Genomic DNA, 21,286 nt, shown 5'->3' with positions numbered 1-21,286 from the left:
TTATATATAGGTACACAAGTTTATTTCACTATTCATTTAGCCTAATAGTAAATTGATTTCAAAAAAAAAAAAAAAAAAGTATATATATATAGAAACAGAATTAGAGATAGATAAAAACGAAAAGCAAAATATGTTATAAAACAAATGCATAACAAACATTTAACAATTGTGTTTACTTATGATTCTATATATGTGTGTATAACATTAAGTTACATATTGTAAGTGTAAATATAAATATATATATATATATGTTGTGTATTTTTATATACACATATATATATGTGTATATATAGTTGTAAATTGTACTTGGCGCCTGTTTCATTGTTGCCAAACTTAACAACATTTGAGGTTATGTATGAACAAAAAAAAAACCGTTATTGAATTCCGTTTTGCGCTCCAAACATTTTCACAGTGTAAGACTAAAATATTTATTCACCTATGCACATAACAAAAATTTTAAACTTTTTTTTTTTTTTGAGGCTCGAGATTGACATAGAGATGCTGTGTATGTGTGCTATGTATGCTCGTTCTCTATTGTGCTATCTCCCTCTATTTCTCATTCTCGCTCTCTATTGTTGAGTATAAAACATTTAAAACATTTATGCATTTATATATATATATATATATATATATATATATGTATATATAAGTAATATATATGGTTGGTAAAACGTAAATTTTCATTTAACTATGCCATTTGATTTAAACCAATTTAAGTAAGATTATATGTATATAGTTATATGTATACATATGTACACATATATAGTTATATACATATATTACTATATATTATTATAGTAAGCTAATGCTAACATTAATTGGTAACAGTCTTTTATCACGTTTAGTTTGTAGTTTATCTTTATATGTATATACAGATACATATATAAAGATATTTATATATATATACTAAAAAATTGTATAGCTAATAATTGTATTGTGTGTGTGTGTGTGACTATAAATTTACATTAAATTAACAAACACTTTCTTGCACTATATATATTTTTAACTATTTACTTTAGTGACGCCTACATACAAATTACATTTATAAAAAAAAATAACACATTTACGTAAACGACGTTATAGTCAAAGTTATCAAGAATTAAAATAAGAAGAAACAAAAAGTAAGAACAAATCTGCCGCTGGGCGAGTCCAGGACCCTTTTCCTTTCTAAAATAGGTTTTTGTTGCATGCTCACTCATTAGTTCGATTCCACTTATCGCTGTACATCTATATGTGGCTATATATATATATATATATATATATATATATTTATATATAGCATCAAAGATCCCTATACGCATTTCCTTTGTAAATAGGTTTGTGTTAGCACTTTAAAGTACATCAATTTGCCTTTGTTTTACCCTTGCAGAGTGACTCTCTCTCTTTCTCTCTCTCTCTCTCTCTTTCTCTCTCTATATATAGATATATGTATAATCAATATGTTCAGCAATTAGTCCGTTTGCCAAACTCAGTTGAGGCTGCATTCAATTGTCTTCACATATATGTATATATGATCAACAAAGACTCTGGCCATGTGTCCACAAGGGTATTCAAGCTTCGGTGGGCCGAAGAAAGCATTTTCTTCTAGCTAGTTTGTAACACTTGTAAGAGTTGCTCGACGAAAGTTGCCTTTGCCTTTTGCCTGTGCATCTGAGTCAAGCTGCAACTCGCTTTCGCTGCTTATCACATCAGCTGAAACCCTCAATTCATATACATACGTATATGTATGCATGTGTGTATGTATGTAAGTATATATATATATAGGTACATCTATATAGGTATGGCCCCGTTTAGGGTATGCCGCTGCTGGTGCTGCCCTGGCTATCGGTTTCCGGTTTCGTGGCATTCGCCTTGCTCTGCAGCTGCTCCTCGTATTCGCTCTTGATGTTCACGTAGAGCTTGCTCTGCTTCTGGTGCTCCTCCTGTGGGGACACGAAGAACAGAGCTTAACTAGCGGCTCTACTCGCCCACGATTGTGTGGGGCAGCAACTTACCAGGATCTCATCGATGCGCTGATTGGCATGGGGCAGCTCGTATCGATTGCTCTGATCACGCAGCTGGGCAGCCACGTTCAGCTGCTGGTGCAGGTTCCGTTCGATCTGCTCCAGCGAATTGCTCAGAACGTGCTCAATGTCTGCTGAAAGCAAAATGAGAAATATTATAACCATATAGACATACAATACAAATGGCAATTCTATGCCAAATCGTGCTCACCTGTGCTCGGCATGAAGCGCCGTTTGGCCAGCTTAATGTCCGCCTCCAGGGCATCTGCTGGGCCAGCTGCACTCGGTGCACCGCTGCTGCTGCGCTTGAGCGGCACAGACGTGCCGCTGATGACCGTTTCGGGCGTGAGCGGACCCTGGCAGTAGTCACAGTCGCCCTCACCAAGGCAGCTGCAGTTGCAGCTGTCGAGCAGCGCCGAGGTCGAGCCGGACTTGGAGCTGGGCGACTTGGTAGCCGTTGCGGCCTGCAGGCCGCGCAAATGCTTGGCCGCTGTCACATTGACCACACTGACGCTTTTCGATATGGAGGACTTGACCGACGCTGTCTCGGGCGGCACCAGCGCCAGCGGCGGGGTCTTCGAGCTGCCCATGCTATGGCCAGAGCCCAGACGTGCCTGTGACATGGAGCCGGCATCGTGGAAGCTATGCTGTAAATGTCCATGACGATGTTGATGATGGTGCTGCTGATGGTGCTGTTGTTGTTGTTGCTGTTGCAGCTGTTGCTGCTGCTGCTGGGACTCTGGATAGCTTAAGGCGGCCAGGCTCGCCAGGCCGTCCTCGCCATCATCGTCGTCGACCTCATCCCCATCATCATTGGCATCGTCATCATCAACATCGTCCGCGTCCAGCTGCTCGCCGTTCTGTTCCGCTTGGCTGCTCTGTAAGTTCTGGATCAGGCAGAGCACCGCCTTCTCCAGCTGTGCTGGATGCTCGGATGCGGGCACATCGACGGTCGACTGTGGGATTTGTGTATTGATGATGACCGAGAATTTCTTCTTCATCTCCTGCACACGCCGCTTGCCCTCCTCGTCGTCCAGCAGCGTGTTGACGCAGACGAACGAATGCACCTTGTTCGTCTCCTTGTCAATCTCCAGATACCCTTTGGATTGCAGATAAATGATGTTGCCGTTGCGCGTGAAGAGCCGATACGTTGACTCGCCATACGAGCTGTTGCAGTCGTACACTGAAAGAAATTCGCAATGAAATCGAAATGCCCTCGCACACAAACAGTCGCCCACTCACTCTGCCGCAGCGCCACAATCACCCAGCGAACATCGTCGTTGTGCATGAAGGTGAACGGATTCAGATTGCGCACCTCATCCGTCATATAGCCGGCCACAATGCCGATCCTTTGATCGCAATCTATAATGCGGCCATCGATCAAATGCCGTGTGCGATACTCCAGCGTGTTCGCATCAAACAGACGATTCACGATCTTTGGCGGCCTTATAATTCGCGCACAAGCTGTCAGCACCTGCAGAACGAACGGATTACATTAAACGAATACATTAATATATATTTATAAACTATATTTTGCAGTGCTTATCACATCATTTGCTCCTAAGCTATTCGTATTGGCTTGTTATGCAGCTGTTATTCCTTTCCTCTTCTCAACATTAACTAAATAGCTCAATAGAACTTATTGTCCCGGCTGAACAGTTCATTTGAACTTAACGCTCGTCAACAGCTGCACAGCCGCTCTCAAACAGTTGAGCAAAACGTCTCGCTCATAACCGTTTAACCGTTTAAATAGCTGGGCCAGTGACAGCTTTTATAACCGGTTTAACTGCACTTAACGACGCGTTCTTATGAACGCTGTACGATTCGTAGCGGCTGGATTTTTCGTGTTTTGTCGTGTTTTTCGATTTGTCTACAACTGAACTAAATGTTCCTTATTTATAACCGTTTGACCAACTGAGCGAAGAGCAAATGCAGCGCTCATAGAACACTGTAATAGTTCAGTCGTTCATTTGAATAGCTCATTCAATCGAACAGATTTTTTGATGCTTATGCATATGCATACTCACATATACATATATGTGTATGTATGTGTTTAAATATATGCATACATATATTAGCGAATGTCTGGGCACTTACAATATCGTTGCCGCTAATTGTGTGTAGCGGTATGGCATCGTCACGGCCACGCGTGCGTCTTATTAGCTGCAGGCTGGAGCTGAACGTATTGGAGCGTACGCCGCGTGGTGCCTCGTCGCTCCGCCGGAAGCAGCCATCGATTTTGACCACCTCATAGGCGGTTGGTTCTGAGCGGGGGCCAGCGCGCGCCAAACTGCGTGAAATGCAAAACAGAAAGAAATATGAAATTATAATAAAATGCGATCGAAACATCATATATGTATGTATGCAGTGTACGTTGTATGGCCTATTAGGATAGATTTCAATGTACAAAAAGTACTGCCAATTGGAAAAGTGCTGCCAGTCAACTATAAAGAAAAACCTTACCGTACACGAAAGCTGCGTCGATCATCGCGCAACTTGCGATCTATGTAATCCTCCTCGGACTTGCTGCGCTGTCGCGGCTCACCGTCGGCGTCCGTCGGCTCCGCATGCGCATCGAAGAGATTCTCGAGCTCGGTGGGTATGAGCTGTTGCTTGAGCATTTCGTGGTCCTCGGGGTGTGTTATCTGCAGTATGCTTTGGCCATACAGATCCGTCTGGCAATGTCCCAAATGCTGTTCGATGCTCGACGATATTAATACGATCTGGCCGTGGCAGGTGAGCGTGAGAAAGAAGCTATCCAGCATGCCCATCAGTGTGTCTGTCACCTGCGGCCGCTGTTGATGCAGCGTTTTGCCAAAAACTAATTGCAGAAGCGAAAGACAAACAAAAACAGTTCATAAATAATTTTATTTAAATGTTTATGTTTGCTTATCGCAAGCTTAACGGCTTTCACGGCAGTCTGGCAGCACTAAGCGTGCAAGTTTCGTTAAGCACGAAAGAGAGGAGAATTCGAAAATGGTCAGCTCGTTAAAAGCAAAAGAGCTGCCAGACTGCATAAAGCTGTTATGGAAACTATGAAAAAATACCAATTGAAATCAAATATTATTTATTGCCTTTAATGAGTGTGCACTTACTGCATATATGTATATCTATGTATGTGTGTATGTATGTATATGCACACAAATAAAATGCATATATGCATGCATGCAGAGTGCACTTACCGTATTTGAGGCGAAGTCCGTGCGCTGCGAAACGTAGCACCGCCGTCTTGTCCACCCGTCGCGGCGACTCGGCCACATGGGCCACCATGGTGGAGAGCTCCTGTATGGAGCCATTCAGTTTGTCTCTTCGATTCTTTTCCGCCCGGTTGCGTGCCTCACGCCCGCTGCAACATTGAAGACAGCAGGTAAGTGCAGGGATTAGGTTGTGAATAATATACCGTTTGCAATACACTTAAATCAATAGATATGAGACGCAATAAAATAGGGTCGACTGATGGGGCGGGTGTAGCGTGGGGTGTGGGGCGCTGGTCAACAGCCAGACATAGCTAATGTAATTGTTTGTTCTGTCGTACATACATAAATACAAACATACACCCATATAGCGCATGACACGGCAGTCTAGGCACACATACACACACACACACATACAGATAAACGCAGACTTAACGCTGCTGCAGCGGAATGTGAGAATGACAAACAGCTCAATAGCTGTCAATAATAATCAGCTGAAATGGGCCTCGCCAATGCAGCTGACGTCGCGACGCGTCGCTGTCGGCGTCGCTGTTAGCGTCAGCGAGTCAAGCGTTAAGCCGAACATGGCGCGAACTTCCTTTTGCCTCAAATTACGCCCACGCCGCGCTCAAGCACAGTTTTACTTGCTACGAGATCATTTCAGCTTGCTCTCACTCTCTCGCTCTCCCCCTCACTCTCTCTCTCTCTCTCTCTCACTCTCTATCTATGGCATTGCCTATTCGGCGCCGGCGGCTTTCAGGCAATGTATGAGTAACTCATATGGGAATATGAGCAATTTGAGTTCGATTAGCAATGGCTGCCGTAATAGATGTTGTTGTTGCTTCTATTGATGTTGTTGCTTCTGTTGTTGTTGTTGTTGCTATTGCCATCCCCGTCCACTGATGTAATTTATTTTAAAACGCAATTGAAAAAGAAAAAAAAAATAATAATAATAATGCAAGTTCGCAATAGGCGCACAAAGCGCCGAGTGCGAAATGAAAGAAGCAACTGCAACAACAACAACAACACCAACAACAACAACAACAAGCAAACAACAACCAAAACGCAAACAACAATATCAAGCACATGCAAAATTGAAAAGGCGCAAAAACGATGTATCCAACTATGTAACGAATTTATTTACACGCACACAGCCACAAGCACAAGCAAGCACTCTCTCACACTCACACACACACGTATGTGCTTATGCCAGCTGCAGCTAAATGTCTTCAATTACCCTGCACTTTGAGCTTTACATTCTGCTGGGTATACAGTTTTGTGTGAATATCAGAAACTAATTGTTTATTATCGTTCAAGTTTTGGAATAAATAAATACGAACATCTATAAATAACTGAATGGGAAACGAGGCGTGGTAGTTTTTAATAAACTCGCCGGCCAATGCAAAACTTAAATAAATAATGGCCTGCAGGCAGGCGATAAAGCCAAACGAATCAGATTCCCAAATGGATGATAATAATGCATTCTCACGACAGTATAAACAGAGTGCAGTCTAAACAAATGATATATGATAAACGTATTAGGCAAACAAATAGTGCCTGCACTTGGGTCGCACGGCACAGGGTATCCTAGACATGCAGATAGCCAGCGTGCATATGTACATATATACATACATATATATAGATGTGCACACGCAAATGGCTGCCAAATGCAACAATGTTGCAAAATTAAACGCAAATATCAATTAACAGCCAACACTTAACGGAATACCCTAGACAAGACGCTTCAAAGTGTACGCCCTGTGCCAGCGTACCGAGCACAGGGTGTCTACAAAAGAGGCTGAAAACGTTTGGGCTTAACGGCATTGTTACTGAGAGTGAGAGAGTGAGCGGAAGAGATGCGGAGGAATTGAGAGTGCGTGTGTGTGTGTGTGTGTGTGTCTGTGTGTGTGTGTGTGCTTGTTGAGTGAGGTACTAAGGGCGTGGTGTTCTAAGCGTTGCCCTTGAAATGTTCACTTTGTTTTCAATGGGCCAGACCAAGTGGCCAAACGAGGAACGAGGAAGTGCAAGGTCTTGACGCCGCTCGACGCGCCAACTTTGCGGCTGATTGTGAGTGCTCACATAAATACACATACACACACATATACATACATATTCATATACATATATGTAGATGTGTGCGTACTGCATTTGTTTATTTAACATGTTGCATTTGCAGTTACTCAACCCACCGCCCTTACAGCCAACGTCCCGTTACAGTCTGGCGCGGCCTGTTGCTTGCACTCTTGCGCTCTGCCTCTCTCACTCTCACTCTCACTCTCTCTCTCTCACTCTTTCATTCTAGGCTTCATTGGATTGTTCTCGTCGTCCGTCTCGGCTATTTGTTTTGAATGCGCAACAATGTAACGGCACTGCACTGCGATAGGCGGCGCCGTCGGCGTCGACGCGTCGTCTCGATTACTGTACTTGCCATGCATTCAATTCGCTCACTCACTCACTCGCACACACTAGCTCGCTCGCTCGCTCGCTCACACTTCCTCTCTGTTTCTCACTCTTGCACATTATCGTAGCCGTGACCTTGGCGCCGTGCAGAAACAAACTGAAAATGCAATCGAACGGATTTCTTGATGCCAAATGCAAATATCGACTCGTTGATACCCTGTAAGAGTAGCTCGATTGCCGATGTGTGGAGAGTTGATAAGCTAATGATAATATATTGAGTATTTAGTATAGTATAGTATTACTATAGACTGTTTCTATATTTCATGTTTAACTTTTCAAGATCGTTTTTCAGTTGATCAGGTCACGCATGCCCGTCAGTGCATATCCCTGTCTAGTTACAGGGTATCTATACAAATATTGACAGAAATAGATTGTTTTAATGCGTAACATAGTGAAGTGGCTATCGTTCAGTTGTTCAGTTATTGCAGTTATATTTTTAAAAACAAAATTTATAAATCGCTATTAGTAATTTACAATCGCCAACGATTAAGTGTTGTATCTATCATACATGCATGCATACGTATGCATGTGTGTGTGTATTGGTATAGGTACTCTTATCTCTCACTTTTTATGCGTTTGTTTTCCATTTGCTCGTAGCGTATACGTAATATTGTTAAATATCCCAATTACTTGGAATAGTCATCAGTTGAGCGGTTCAAATTGCGTGGAAAACCATTTACAGCAGCTTGTGAAATCTCCAATGAAAATTTATGAGTATTCAATACACACACACACACACACACATATATACATGTGTGTATTTGTACGCCTTGCCAATCCATATATAATATGTTCCGGAGAATTGGCAACTGCCGGAAATTGAGTTCAACATTTTTTCTTTCCACTCAGTCAATGATTTGTTTGGTTTTTTTTTTTTTTTTTTTTTCTTTAATGAAAATTTTTAGGTTTTCATCGGCGAGTTTCATGAAAGGGAAGCTCTATAAATGTGGAAATACACAGAATTGAATGTAGCGTCAGTAAGCAATAGGTAGGAACATTTTTAAATGTTGCAGAATAGCCGAGTCGAGCACAAAGTGGAAAGGTTTAAATAGTATTTATATTGATTCAATATACAGATCTTTAGCTTGAAGATATTTAATATTTGAAGAATCTACAATCAAGGATATTTTAAGATTTTAGGAACTAAGATTTTTAAGGGCACCAAGCCACACACTCTTCCCTTCTCTAGATGTTATTTATTATAAAACAATTTACGTCTAATAAATATATAAAGGGATCAATCGATCCCTTCATTCATTCATTGTGATATGATTATGATAATAAAACAGAAAAACCACTAAAATATGATTAAGTCCATCCACTTTTCGCTTGGGAATTGTGCATGAACTAAAAGCCAATTACTTATAGAGCTCGCTGTAAATTTAGATTTAGCTTGACGAAATTGAGCAAATGCAGCATGAGAGTCAACTGCAAAAAGCAAACTCATCAATTAGCCAATCAGTTCGCCAATCAATCAGTCAGTCAGTCAGTCAATCAATCAATTAGCCAGTCAGCTAGTCAGCCATTTAGCACAGCTAATCTTTCATATGAATATAACTGTCAATATTTAATTATTTATGAAACGATTATTACGTATACGTAAACGTATACGTAATATTGTTGTCATTTTACATGCAGCTAATAATTATTAGTATTTAACTAGCATTTAGTGAGAGCATTTAAGGTGTCTATTATAGAAAAAGATATCGACAAAAATAAATGTATATATAGTTGATATATAGACAGATGTATGTAGGTGTGTGGCTCTATAAAGACTATCTATACTCGTGCTCAAAGTGAAAGGAGTAGATTAGCTGCATGGCAAATGGGAATATCAAAGAAACGCAGTTGAAGTTGGAAATTTGGAATCTGCCTTTGCATCGTTAAGCCAAGACCACAAATAACTAGTGGATATAGATACGCCCATTGAGGGCGTGGCAAATCATAAAAACTATAAATAATAGGAAATTATTGTAGAAACAAACTGGAAACCAAATGCAGGGAATAACTTACGGCTGACCTCCTTTATTGATTGATTAAGTAAAACATGTTATTTACCACTGGGCGAGGTGGAAAATCATAAAAAACAAAAACCTATAAATTTCCCAAACTTTACAGCTTGAGCTTCAACTGAGCTAAGCAAGTTGAGAGTTAAGTTAGTACAGGCTATCTCTAGAGATTTATGAGAAATAATTCAGAGCTGTTTTGGAGCGCATGAGCGTGTATTAAGCAGTCGCTAATGCCCGAGTGCAATGTTATTGCTTATTATACCCTGAACCCATTGAAAATGGGAAATCAGGGTATAATGGTTTTGTGAAAAGTCTGTAACAGGCAGAAGGAATCAACCCATAAAGTATATATATTCTTGATCAGGACGACAAGCTGAGTCGACATAGCCCTGTCCGTCCGTCCGTATGAACGCCTAGATCTCAGAAGCTATGAGCTAGAGAGCTGAAATTTTGCATGCATACTCGTGTATACCATACGCTTTACAAGTTCTTCATATTTTGTCGATAACTCATCCGATAACTTTTTTATCGAGAATAATCGAAAAATTGATTTGGTTTTTTCAGCCTAATTTGAACACTTTTATACCTGGAGACTTCAGATTTACTGCGTATATACATTTCATGAATGCAAAGATTTTGTAATTTACAGATTTAGGATACCACGCCCACATTTTGACCATAGTCCTACTACAAGAGAAATTATTCAGTCCAAGCGCTGATAATACGTGCGTGTGGATGCGTGTGCATGCATGTGTGCATACAAGAAGTGCAGAATGAGTTGAATATCAGCTTAGCTGGTTCAGGGTATCTCCTAGTCGAGCAGTCTCGACTAGAGCCTTCTCACTTGTTTTTGTCAGCAAATAAGGAAATCAATTTTGTATTTAGTATAGCGTATTTTTCTTTCTCTCCCTCTCTCTCTCTCTCTCTCTCTCCCTCTCTCTTTCTCTCTCTCGCTGTCTGTTTACGTTGCTGCCATTTAAGTTACCTCTCGCTGCTGAGTCTTTTGTTTTTGTTATTGTTGGCCCATTGAGTTGATGGCCCGTGGTCAGCGGCGCTTGTGGGCGTGAGCCGATGCACGCGTGCCATAAATTTCATAAGACTTAAAGATAACAAGAACACAATAACAAACAACAACAACAAGAACAACGACAGCAACAACAACAACAACAAATGCAACGCATGAATGCAGTAAGAGTCCATTAGCAGAGCTTGTTAGCAGCAGCAAGTGGGCGGCTGGGCGACTGGGCGACTGGGCATGGCCAAGATGTTGTTTATTTTTCTATTTCAATTCATTTACTGGCCGTCATCGTTGTCTGCTTCTTCTTCATCTCCGTCATCTTCCTCCGGCTTTAGCCAATGACCCACTGAGCAAATTGTTGTCTCTGCCGCTTGCAGTGTGTGACGAAAATAAATGTGAAAATTGTCAAGAAAAACAAACAATTTTGATAAAAATGTACAAAATAAGCACCACAGGATGAATTATCAAAGGACCGCGAGTGGTTGGGGCATGGCTGGGGGTTGATGGGAGTGGAAGTGTGAGTGCGAGTGCGAGTGGGAGTGGGAGTGGGAGTGGGGGACTGTTGGTTTTGGCCATGGCCAAACGCTGGCAATCGAGTCCAATCAGAGCCAACAGACGCGCAGCGGGTCAGCAGCTCAACAAATGTGGCCAAATTGGCTGCACGGGTCATAAAAAGCTGAACAGCGTGCGTCCTTGCTGCGCGGCCAGCTGGGTGGATGGGCGGTAGTGTGGGGGGGGGGGGGTAGGGGTGCTGTGGTGCCAGTTGTTTCCGCTGTTTGTGGGTTAAGAAAATTGGCCAAGGAAATGGATGTGAGTGTGGGTGTGCACGAATGCAAGAAAAATAGATTTTTATCAGCAATCAAGTAGGTAAAACTCTTATATATATATATACATATATACATATATGTATATATATATATTTATTTATCTGTATAACAAGGCTGCAAATGGGATTTGGATTTGAAAAGGCTTTTAAACCTATTAGAAATCGCAATGAACAGTCAAATTGAAAGCTTCTCACATATAATCTCAGATGTAGTCTGATGCTCAGACTCTGAACATAAATCGATTATGATCGATAACTATACTCTACAGGCAGCATCGTTAAGGAACTCAAATGCTGAGAAGCCAATGAATGAGAGCTGTACTAATCCATACATAAATAGGTAAATCTGTACTTTTGTACCTATCGATAAATATCGAATTACAGCAAATGCTTAAATAGTCAATGCATATAGAAGACTTATATTTCGACGTATACTTTCAAAGAAATATATGCATAAATTGATAAGCAACTTGCCAGTCAACATAAATCGAATGATCGATATATATCGACTTTCCATTTTATTGGACATGGTTGAGCAAAAATTATAAAAACAATTGAGATGACATTTTATAAACAACAACATTCCAACAAGGAATACTCAGAAAACAAGCAGTTTATCTAATTTTGCAAATCATCGATAAATATCGATTATAGTTAAAGTAAGTAATATCGTCATGGTACACTTACCTATTTGAGAGATGGAACATTTCCATCATCGTCTCGTGCGTGTGCGGGTGGTGCGCATGCTGGTGATGCGGATGTGGAAGTGCGTGCGGATGCGGATGCGGATGTGGAAGCGGATGCGTATGCGAATGATGCAGCGGCGCATGCGGATGATGATGGCCATGTGGCAACATGCCATGTGCAACGGCCGCCGCATACGCAGCCGCACTCGGCGGCACACCACAGCCCGCATATCGTCCGTAGGCGTGGCCAGCGCTGGAATTGCCATACGATGCATTCGGATACCACATGTTGGGGTACATATTGGTCGAGGATGAGCTCGGCGATGGCGGCGGCTGCAACGCCAGCGCCTGGGAATGTCCATAGGCGGCATGCTGACGCCCGCTGCTGCTGCTGCTGCTGCTGCTATTGTTGTTGTTGTTGTTGCTACCACCGCCGCCGCCGCCGCCGCCACCCGGACCCGGTCCAGTGCCCGACGATGGATAACTGTACTGGAAGCTGGAGTTGGAGGGAGGCCGCAGCATTATCTCGCTATTCGATGGCGTCGGCAATTGATAGTAGCTGTTCGCAGCGCTGCCGCTGGCCGCATAGTCCGAGTCCGTGTAGCTATCATCCAGCTCCAAATCGTCCGTCTGTTGGGTCTCGGGTGAGGCTGCCTCCTCAGCGGGCGACCAGGCGGACGCATATCCCCCCAGCTGCTGCTGCTGCTGAGGATCAGCCTCTGGCTGCTGCTGCTGCTGTTGCTGTTGCTGTTGCGGATCGTCAAAGTAGGGAATGTCTGTTTTGAGATCTTCAACGTCCGCCTGCGCCGCCTGATCGCCGCTGGAATGCTCCGAGGTCGACCTGGTCGCCGCTTTCGCTGGACGCTTTAGGTACGCATCGAGGGCGCTCATTTTGATGACCGGGGCGCTGCAGGTGAGAGAGGAGCATAGATAAACATGTCTAGATCAGTTCGGGTGCCAGTTAAATACATACATAGAGATTAAGATAAAGAGAGAGGGAGATGGAGATGGAGAGACTGAGCGCGGCTGTGAGGCGTGAAAGAGAGGTCAAGAGCAGCGCTCCATGGATTGGTCAATAACAATTTGATATAACAAGTTGTTAAGTTTTTAATTTATTGCTCATGTTCGACAGCGATTTAATTAATGATACCCTGTAATAAGCTTGCCTAGAGTGCTTGATCAGTTCTACAATGAACATAGACGATATGATATTTTTTTGCTATAAATTTTGTATGTGATTTTATATGTATATGTATATCGCCTAGAGTTTAGCAAATATCTTGCATAGAGTTGCCAGACTTGCATAGTCTCAGCGTCTGGCATCATTTCATAATCAGAGTGTGGGACTCTAAGAACACAACTTTCAGTTGTAGTTTCGGATAATCTATGTTTTCCAATACAGTCTAATCTCAGTGAACTCAGTTAATTAGCAGAGTTGCCGTACTTTTTCGCCATTTTTGAAGTTAATTAAACCAGTGCTGCCATACTTTTAAAACTAACAGCAATCTGGCAACATTCAAGCAATTGAAATGCTTTCAAGTTAGTTTGGATAATAGATTTCATTGGCATAATGCATGTGCATACCCAATGTGGCAGCGTGTTGCTACAGGGTATGTGAGCGACATCAACACATAGTTTTGCCTTATCGAAAACAATTTAATTTTGTTGTTTCATAATTTATTTGATTGCTCTTGTTGCGTGTCATGTAGTAAATAAATTCATATTTTCTATTATTTTCCATAGACAAATATTTTCCTTTTTTGGGGGGTGGGGGGTGCGGAGTTTGTTTTTTAAATATATATATTTTTGTTTTTTATTATTTTCGTTTGTCGGTTTCTTTGTAAATCTATTTTTGTGCAAGGTTTTGGATTCGAAATAGATTTAAGAGCAAGCATATCAATAACTTAGGGTATACCTGACTAAGTGATGCACTATCAAATATTGAAATTTTAGATATATATTTTTTGATATTTTATATTATTATTATTTTAGGTTAACGTATTTATTTATTTTAATTTTTTGTATTTTAAATTATGTATTTTTATTTATGCAAAAAAATCAATTCCATACTTATTTTTTACTACAAAAAAAATGTTCATTTACAGGGTGTCTGCTCATTGTTCAATTTCATTATTAGCTCATTAGCTCATAATGCTAAGACTCGTAAAATGCTAAGAGCGATAAACAGAAGGCTTTATGTGTCATAGACATATTTCTTAAATATATATCCATATACCTAAATATATATAATATATATTTATATGTATTATATAGATATAAATATATACATAAGTATATGTAAGATTTATAGTATATTAGCAAGTGCTGCCTATAAATAATGAGCATACCACAAAACTCACACAAGACATAGATAAACATATATATATCCATATGATATCTTTGAACTATTTAGTTATTTATATATTTACTTTTCTATACGATTGCCGTTGGCGTTGTTGTTGCTGTTAGTTTTTCGTTTGACAATTGAGCAAGCTCTACGGAAATTCCCGGCCAAAAAAAGAATTTTATTGACGGATTACTAAGCGGATCGTGTATCATTTTTATATATGTATGAATATTTTGAAGGGGTATGACTAGTCAGTTGAGAGGGGCGAGGTCAATCAACCCGAGTGAAAGAATATATTTAAAAACACGGTTTGTTTTTATTGATGTTTTTTTTATTTTTTCACTATTATTGACAATACAAAACAAGGAAAATAAAACAGAAATAAAAACATTCTGTTTGTAAATTTTCTTTCTCCTTCTGTCTCCTTTCATAAATTCGATTTTGTTTTAAATTTTATGACATTCTTCACATTTCATTGTATATATGTATGTATTATACATTCCATGCATATTTATATATGTATTATACCTTCCTCAATTATACATTCCTCACAAATGTATTATAATATTCCCTCATTTAATTTGAGCTTGCGAATTCAAATTAACTGTAATTCCCAAGCAGTTTATAATTGTCATGACAATAGTAGTGTTGAAAAACACTAATAAATAATATTTATTAAAAAAAAAAAAAAACATTTAATGGCAAAGACATTTAATAATACCTTAGCAAGTAAGCGGTTCAATTGGTGTTGCCAGATAAAAATACAAAATATTTGTTTTGATATTATCTATGTATAGAACTACTATACAAACATTATATATGCACATAGAGTATACACAGATATCCCTAACAATGGACAAAAAAGTATGCTTTACTTTATTTACAACTGTGGTAAAAACTAAAAGAAGAGACAAACAAAAAATTCCGCTTCTGTCGAGGACTCTTTGCTAATTCAATTGTCAAGTGAGAATGGAAGAGGTGGAGTTGGAGATCGGGCGGGTCGCAGCGCGTGTGCCTGACTGAATACGAATGCGGGTCAATTGCCTTGAGCTGTTAGCTGCCCCTGCCAGTGTCTCTATCGCCGTCTCTCTCTTCTACACATGTAAAGTTCGCAAATTGTATCCATCATCAATCAGCAAGAAGTCTGATTCGCATACTTATTTAAGCTGTGAGAGCTTTTACTTCATTTGCATTGTAATTATCCATATACATATATATGATACACACATATGTATATGTGCGTGTGTGTTTGAGAGAGACAATTATAATCTTTATACGCGTGAACACAGACGTTTTGATAAGCTTTAGACGCCGCTGTGTTATTTATTTATTTATTTTTATTTATTTATTTTTTTTTTTTTTTTTTTTTTTTTTTTTTTTGCAACCCACACTCTTTATCTGTCGCATTCGCTCTCTCTTGGAGATAAGTAAGTGTAACCATAACGATCCCAAAAAACAGACGCCCACCAGGTGCTATTGTTGTTGTTTGTTGTTAGAGGCTTAAGTCGGAGCAGACGTTGCCAGACTGACAGCAGCTTTACACTCACACACAATGCGTGCAGCAGGCGGGCGGCGTGAGAGGAGATGCGCCGGCCCGACCCTGAGTGAGCGAGCCAGCAGCAGGTTGTGTGTGTGTGCTGTGTGTGAGAGAGTGAGTGAAAGGCAGACGCCCGAAAATATTTAATATTTATGTAGGTTAGGAGTCGCACCAACAATGACAGCCAGCAACAAGGGCAACCCCAACAATGCTTGACACATGCACATTCAAACAAACATACATACAAGCATACACAAACACACACACACACATCAGGTATGCATACGTACGAAAGCAATGCCGAATTGCAATCGCATAGAAGCGACTGCACAATACTCTCCTATCTGTGATATGCACAACTGTGAATAACAAACGACAGAAATTACCGAAATTAATTACTATGGCTATTATTGCTATTAACATATCAATTATATGTTAGATAAGAAATATTATTCTAATTAACATTCAATTTATGTACTCTCCTTTATCATCGACAATTGGCAAAACGGTAGCTAGTTTATATATAGCCTACTTTTCGCATTGTGAGTATTGTACAAAAATCAATTTCACTTACATGTTTTGTGCTGTTTCTTATTTTTCTGCATGAAGTCCGCGTCGACTATTTGCTATTGTTACTGTTTTTTTTTCTGTTTTTTTTTTCTAATTCTTCGTCTGTTTTCTTTCTTTTTGCTGCGGCTGTGGCTGTGGCTGCTGCTGTTAAGCTTTGGCTTTGGCGCTCGCCGCGACGCACTCACACTTTGCGTGTTCCTTTTCTTCCTTCTTTTGCTTGCTTTGCGTGTTTGTTGCGCACGCCGCAAATTTGTTTATTTCCTTTTTACCTTTTGCACTTGCTGCTGCCGTTATTGTTCTTGCTGTTTTTTTTTTCTTGTTGACTGCGCGGTTGCTTTTTAGTTTGTAACGGTTTTAATGTGCTTGAGCTGAGTTTTTTTGTGTGTTGTTGTTTTATTTTGTTTGGTCTGTTTGTACTTGATTTCTTTTGGTGGCTTGTTCTTGGTTCTTGTTACGTATGTACGTACATATATATACATATATATATGTAAATATATAATTATATATATTTTATATGAATGTGCTTTCAATGTGTACATATAAAAAATATGTAAACTTTTAAGTTATTCTTTGCTTTTTTTTTTTCTTTTTTTTGTATACTTATTTTTCACATAGAAATGCATGCAGTACTTTTTGTTGTTGTTGTTGTTTTTTAAGTTTGTATATACATACTTTTTATTTATTTTTATTTTTAGTATTTAAAATATTTTTTTTTTTTTGGTATTTATTTGGTTGGTTTTCTTGTTGTTTTTTATAAATTGTATTTTGTTGCTGCAGCTGCTGCTATTTTCGTTAAGTTGGGAGTTTTGCATTTGTTGTAGTATTTAAAACATATATGTATGTATAATGTTTTTTGTTTTGTTAATATTTGTACAGCCGTTGCGATGCGGAGGTAATTGTTGTTGTTGTTGCTTTGTCGCACTGTTTTCTGCAATGTGTACAATAGCTGTGTTGTTGTTGCTGCTGCTGCTCCTGTTACATTAGCTCATTGTGAACTCTAAGCAAACACACAAAAAAAAGAAAGTAAAAACTTGTTTTTTTAAAACTATGTTTTTGCTTGAGCAAAAAAAAAAAAAAATGAAACATACACAAAATTCACATAAAAAAATCGCGCACTTTGCGCTCGGTTTAAGTTGTTGTTATTTGTCTTGCTTAGCTTTGTCTAAAAGCATTTAAATAGATTTTTAATTTATTTTAAATTACACTTATGTTTTTTCGTTTTTAACTATTTTTTTTATGACTTTATTTAAATTTTGGGTCGCATTTGATTTTGTTTTCACATATTTGTTGTTGTTGCTAATTAAAAAAATATTTAAACACATAGCTAATCATTTTGTTTTTGTTTCTTTGTTTCTGCCTGTGTGCTGTCACCTGTTGCTGTTGTTCTTATTGTTGTTGCTGCCGTTTCAAGTAACAACAACACATAAACAAAAATTAAGAGCTTTAGTCAAATGGAAACCGGTCGAAGCTGCGTCTTCGCTTGTTCATTTAGCACGAAAGCTTGAAAACTGCCCGAGAGAGGGAGAGAGCGGATGGGTGGGTGGTTGGTTGGTCGGTCGGTCGGCTGGTCGGTCGGTCGGTCGGTCGTTCGGTCATACGGCCGGTCGACTGAGCGAGCGTATAAGATAGACTGCAAATGGGAATGGAGCATGAGGATGGAAGAGAGCGGACGCGTTCTGTCTCAAAGCTTTCAACTTCGAGTTTGACTTCGAAATTTATGGACTTAAGCAGACATTTTTAGAAAGCACATGCATTTCCATGTGTGTGTGTGTGTGCTCGAGTATGCCGCTCAAATCAAGTAAGAAAAGTATAAGAGCATAAAACATGAATTGCCACAATGCGTGTGTCTTGTTGCTCCTTCTTGTTGATGTTGTTCGCACACCCCAAAAGAAGGCGGAGACGACATAAAGCTCACACGCACACCCAGACCACGGCTCACGCACAACAGGGACATGAAATATAGATATCTACGCAAGCCAGGGGATGGGCTTTGGCTGGATAAACAACTAAGACCGTGGAACTGCGGACAAATTTCTAGTACACATTGCAAAATAAACACGCAAAAGAAAATTAATGAGCAGCAGCGGTAGTAGCAATAACAGCAAAGGAACAAGCAGCGGCGGCGGCAGCGGTGGCAGCGCCGACAGTCACAGTGACAGTGACACTGGCCTGGGTCAATCACCTGGGTCGCAGTCGCAGTTACGAGCAATAATAGCAACAACAAGCACACAAACTTAAAAATTTTGTTGTTACGTGCGCTCTCCCACTCTTCGCGCTCTTCGCCCTCGCTCTCTCATCTGACTGACTGACTGCCTGCCTGCCTGCCTGCCTACCTGGCTGGTTGGCTGCTCACTTTATTTGCATTGCGCCTGCACGAACAGCACAAAAACAAAAGCCTTCAAAAGTGGTGAGCAAAAGGCACAGCAATTGCTAGACGGAGACGCAGATTATCAAAAAGAACAGCAACAATAACAGCAACAATAACAGCAGCAATAACAGCAGCAATAACAGCAGCAACAACAGCAGCAACAACAGCAGCAACAACAGCAGCAACAACATTAGCGCAAATCGCCGCGAGCGCAAAACAATAAATAAATTATATAATACGCTGGCTTGTTCTCGTTTATTCTCGCCGTTTGTCAGTGCGCCCAGTACGGTGTTCGAAGGCCCATTCTCTTTGCCCGCCCTCTGTTCCCCTCTCTCGCTCTCATCTCTCTCTCTCTCTCTCTCCTCTCTCTCTCTCTCTCAATTTGCCTTTGCCTCTCGCCGCAACGAGCCCAAACACTCCTTTGCGCGCCGTTTGTTTACTTCTGTTTTCGTTCTAACGGTAAGGCAGTTAATTACAGAGCGCATTCAAAACTGAACGAATTACGTATACGCCAACAGCAATAACAACAATACACATACGCACGCAGAACTATGTATGCATGGTCATGTGTGCGTAAATATGTATGTATGTATGCGTGTGTATGTGTGACGACTAGTTTATAAATAGAGCTAAAGATGTGACAATTTTTTCAGAGCGCATGATTGAATACCCAAGTATAACTGATAAATCACGCAGCTGTGAATTTGGATAGCTGCTGCTCATCGCATACCACATACCCACACCCACTCATACATACAGACACACACACACACAAACACTCACACACCCATTCAACGTAAAGGACAATGTGCAAGCAACGTCCTTCGAAAAATCGTTTAGAAAATTGCGCGCCGTTTTTGCTGTTCTTTTATTATTATTATTTATTTACTTTTCTTTTTTTTCTTTGGTTGGCAATAGTGCTGCCTCTGTCGCTCACGCTCTTTAACTTGTATGAGCTCTCTGCTATCGCTGCTGTCGCTGCTGCCGCTGCTGCGACTGCCTCGACCTGGCCTAACCACTAACTGTAGCGACGACAGCGATGCCGACGGCAACATCAGGTGGTAGCTGCTGCTAGCAATTCGCCGTCGTCGTCGCCGTCGCTGTCGCCGTCACCGTTTCCAAACCAAAAATAGCTTTGCACTCGCACTCGCGGCACATAGAGAGCAAGAGAGTGAGATATAGAAACACGTATGTATATATGTACATACGTACATACGTACATACATACGTTGGCATGTGTATGTATGTATGTAAGTGGCTGTTATTACTCAATTTAGCACGTTCTATTACTATTCTTGTGGTTGCTGCTACTGCAGCTACTGCATAATATTGTTTTCGTTTATTAATTGTTTACATATCTCTTGCTAGCACTTTGCCGTGCAGCTCACACTGCGTATGCGTAATCTGTGCAGCAAAGTTTAAAGGAACACTTGTTGTTCCTACTGCCGCTCTCTCTCTCTTTCGCTGGCTCTGCTGTTGTTGACTTGTAGATCAGATTGCGAAAGCTCAGTTCGTTTGAGTGATGCTGATAGCGATAATAACAGTGATGCAAACACTTCCAGCTGAGAGCACATTTCAGAGAGCAACAGCAGTAGAGAGAGTGAGTGAGCGCGCCGATGAGCGCACTTTGACTGAGCTTGCAGTTAAGCGCAACTCAATGCGCTTATCTGCATTTACATTTACAGACTGTCTGCCCTGCCTGCTCTGTTCAGCCCTGCTTGGCTCTGCTCTGCTCTGCTCTGCTCTGCTTGGTAAGTGTTTTGAGGAGGTAAGAAATTTTGTATTGTGCTTTTGGCAGCGCTAATAACCGCAGCAGCTGCTGCTGCCACTGCGCTGGTATTGGTTAGCACTTGCTGTATGCGTGTACAAGCTTCGCCTCTTTCGCTCTCCTCTCTGTTTTGTATGCGAGACGCAAGGCGACGGTGACGACGGAGACAACGACGCGTCGCAGCTGCAACAGCAGCGGCGGCGGCGGCGGCGACGGCGGCGACGGCGACGGCAGATGCGACGTCAGCAATAATTTTGTCGTGCTCGAGGAGACAACAAATAATTTTATAAAAATTCATGTGTGTCTGTATCTGTGTGTGTGAGTGGATATGTGTGTTGAATATTTTGCAACAAATTCCCAAAGTTAATTATTATGAAAATTAATAACTTTTGAAGCGTGCGCGTAGCGTCGCAGTCGCCGCTAGCTTGAAAGCTGCCGTTGCCGATACTTTGACGTGCGTTCGATTCAAAGATGTTTAGGAAGAAGAAGACAAAGCAGAA

At 40.8% G+C, this 21,286-nt stretch overlaps 1 protein-coding gene across 2 annotated transcripts; it reads right to left on the bottom strand.

Moving 5' to 3' along the window:
* Nucleotides 1-995: 995 nt before the first annotated feature.
* Nucleotides 996-17,169, bottom strand: LOC6585221. 2 transcript variants are annotated; one of them, XM_032732550.2, is made up of 9 exons: nucleotides 16,655-17,169; nucleotides 12,198-13,103; nucleotides 5,186-5,349; nucleotides 4,467-4,824; nucleotides 4,101-4,293; nucleotides 3,246-3,477; nucleotides 2,215-3,186; nucleotides 1,995-2,137; nucleotides 996-1,922 (listed from the first exon to the last, which is right to left on the bottom strand). In XM_032732550.2, the coding sequence occupies exons 2-9, from the start codon at nucleotides 13,085-13,087 to the stop codon at nucleotides 1,791-1,793; spliced, it is 3,084 nt and encodes a 1,027-aa protein (XP_032588441.1). In that variant the 5' UTR covers nucleotides 13,088-13,103; nucleotides 16,655-17,169; the 3' UTR covers nucleotides 996-1,790. The 2 variants fall into 2 exon arrangements, with proteins under 2 accessions (XP_032588441.1, XP_032588442.1); XM_032732551.2 differs by having other exon boundaries at nucleotides 1,995-2,134.
* Nucleotides 17,170-21,286: the final 4,117 nt, after the last annotated feature.

The sequence above is a fragment of the Drosophila mojavensis genome, unplaced genomic scaffold (genome assembly GCF_018153725.1).
Source record: "Drosophila mojavensis isolate 15081-1352.22 unplaced genomic scaffold, ASM1815372v1 contig_136, whole genome shotgun sequence".
NCBI lineage: Eukaryota > Metazoa > Arthropoda > Insecta > Diptera > Drosophilidae > Drosophila > Drosophila mojavensis.
This window is presented reverse-complemented; position numbering and strand designations above follow the sequence as displayed.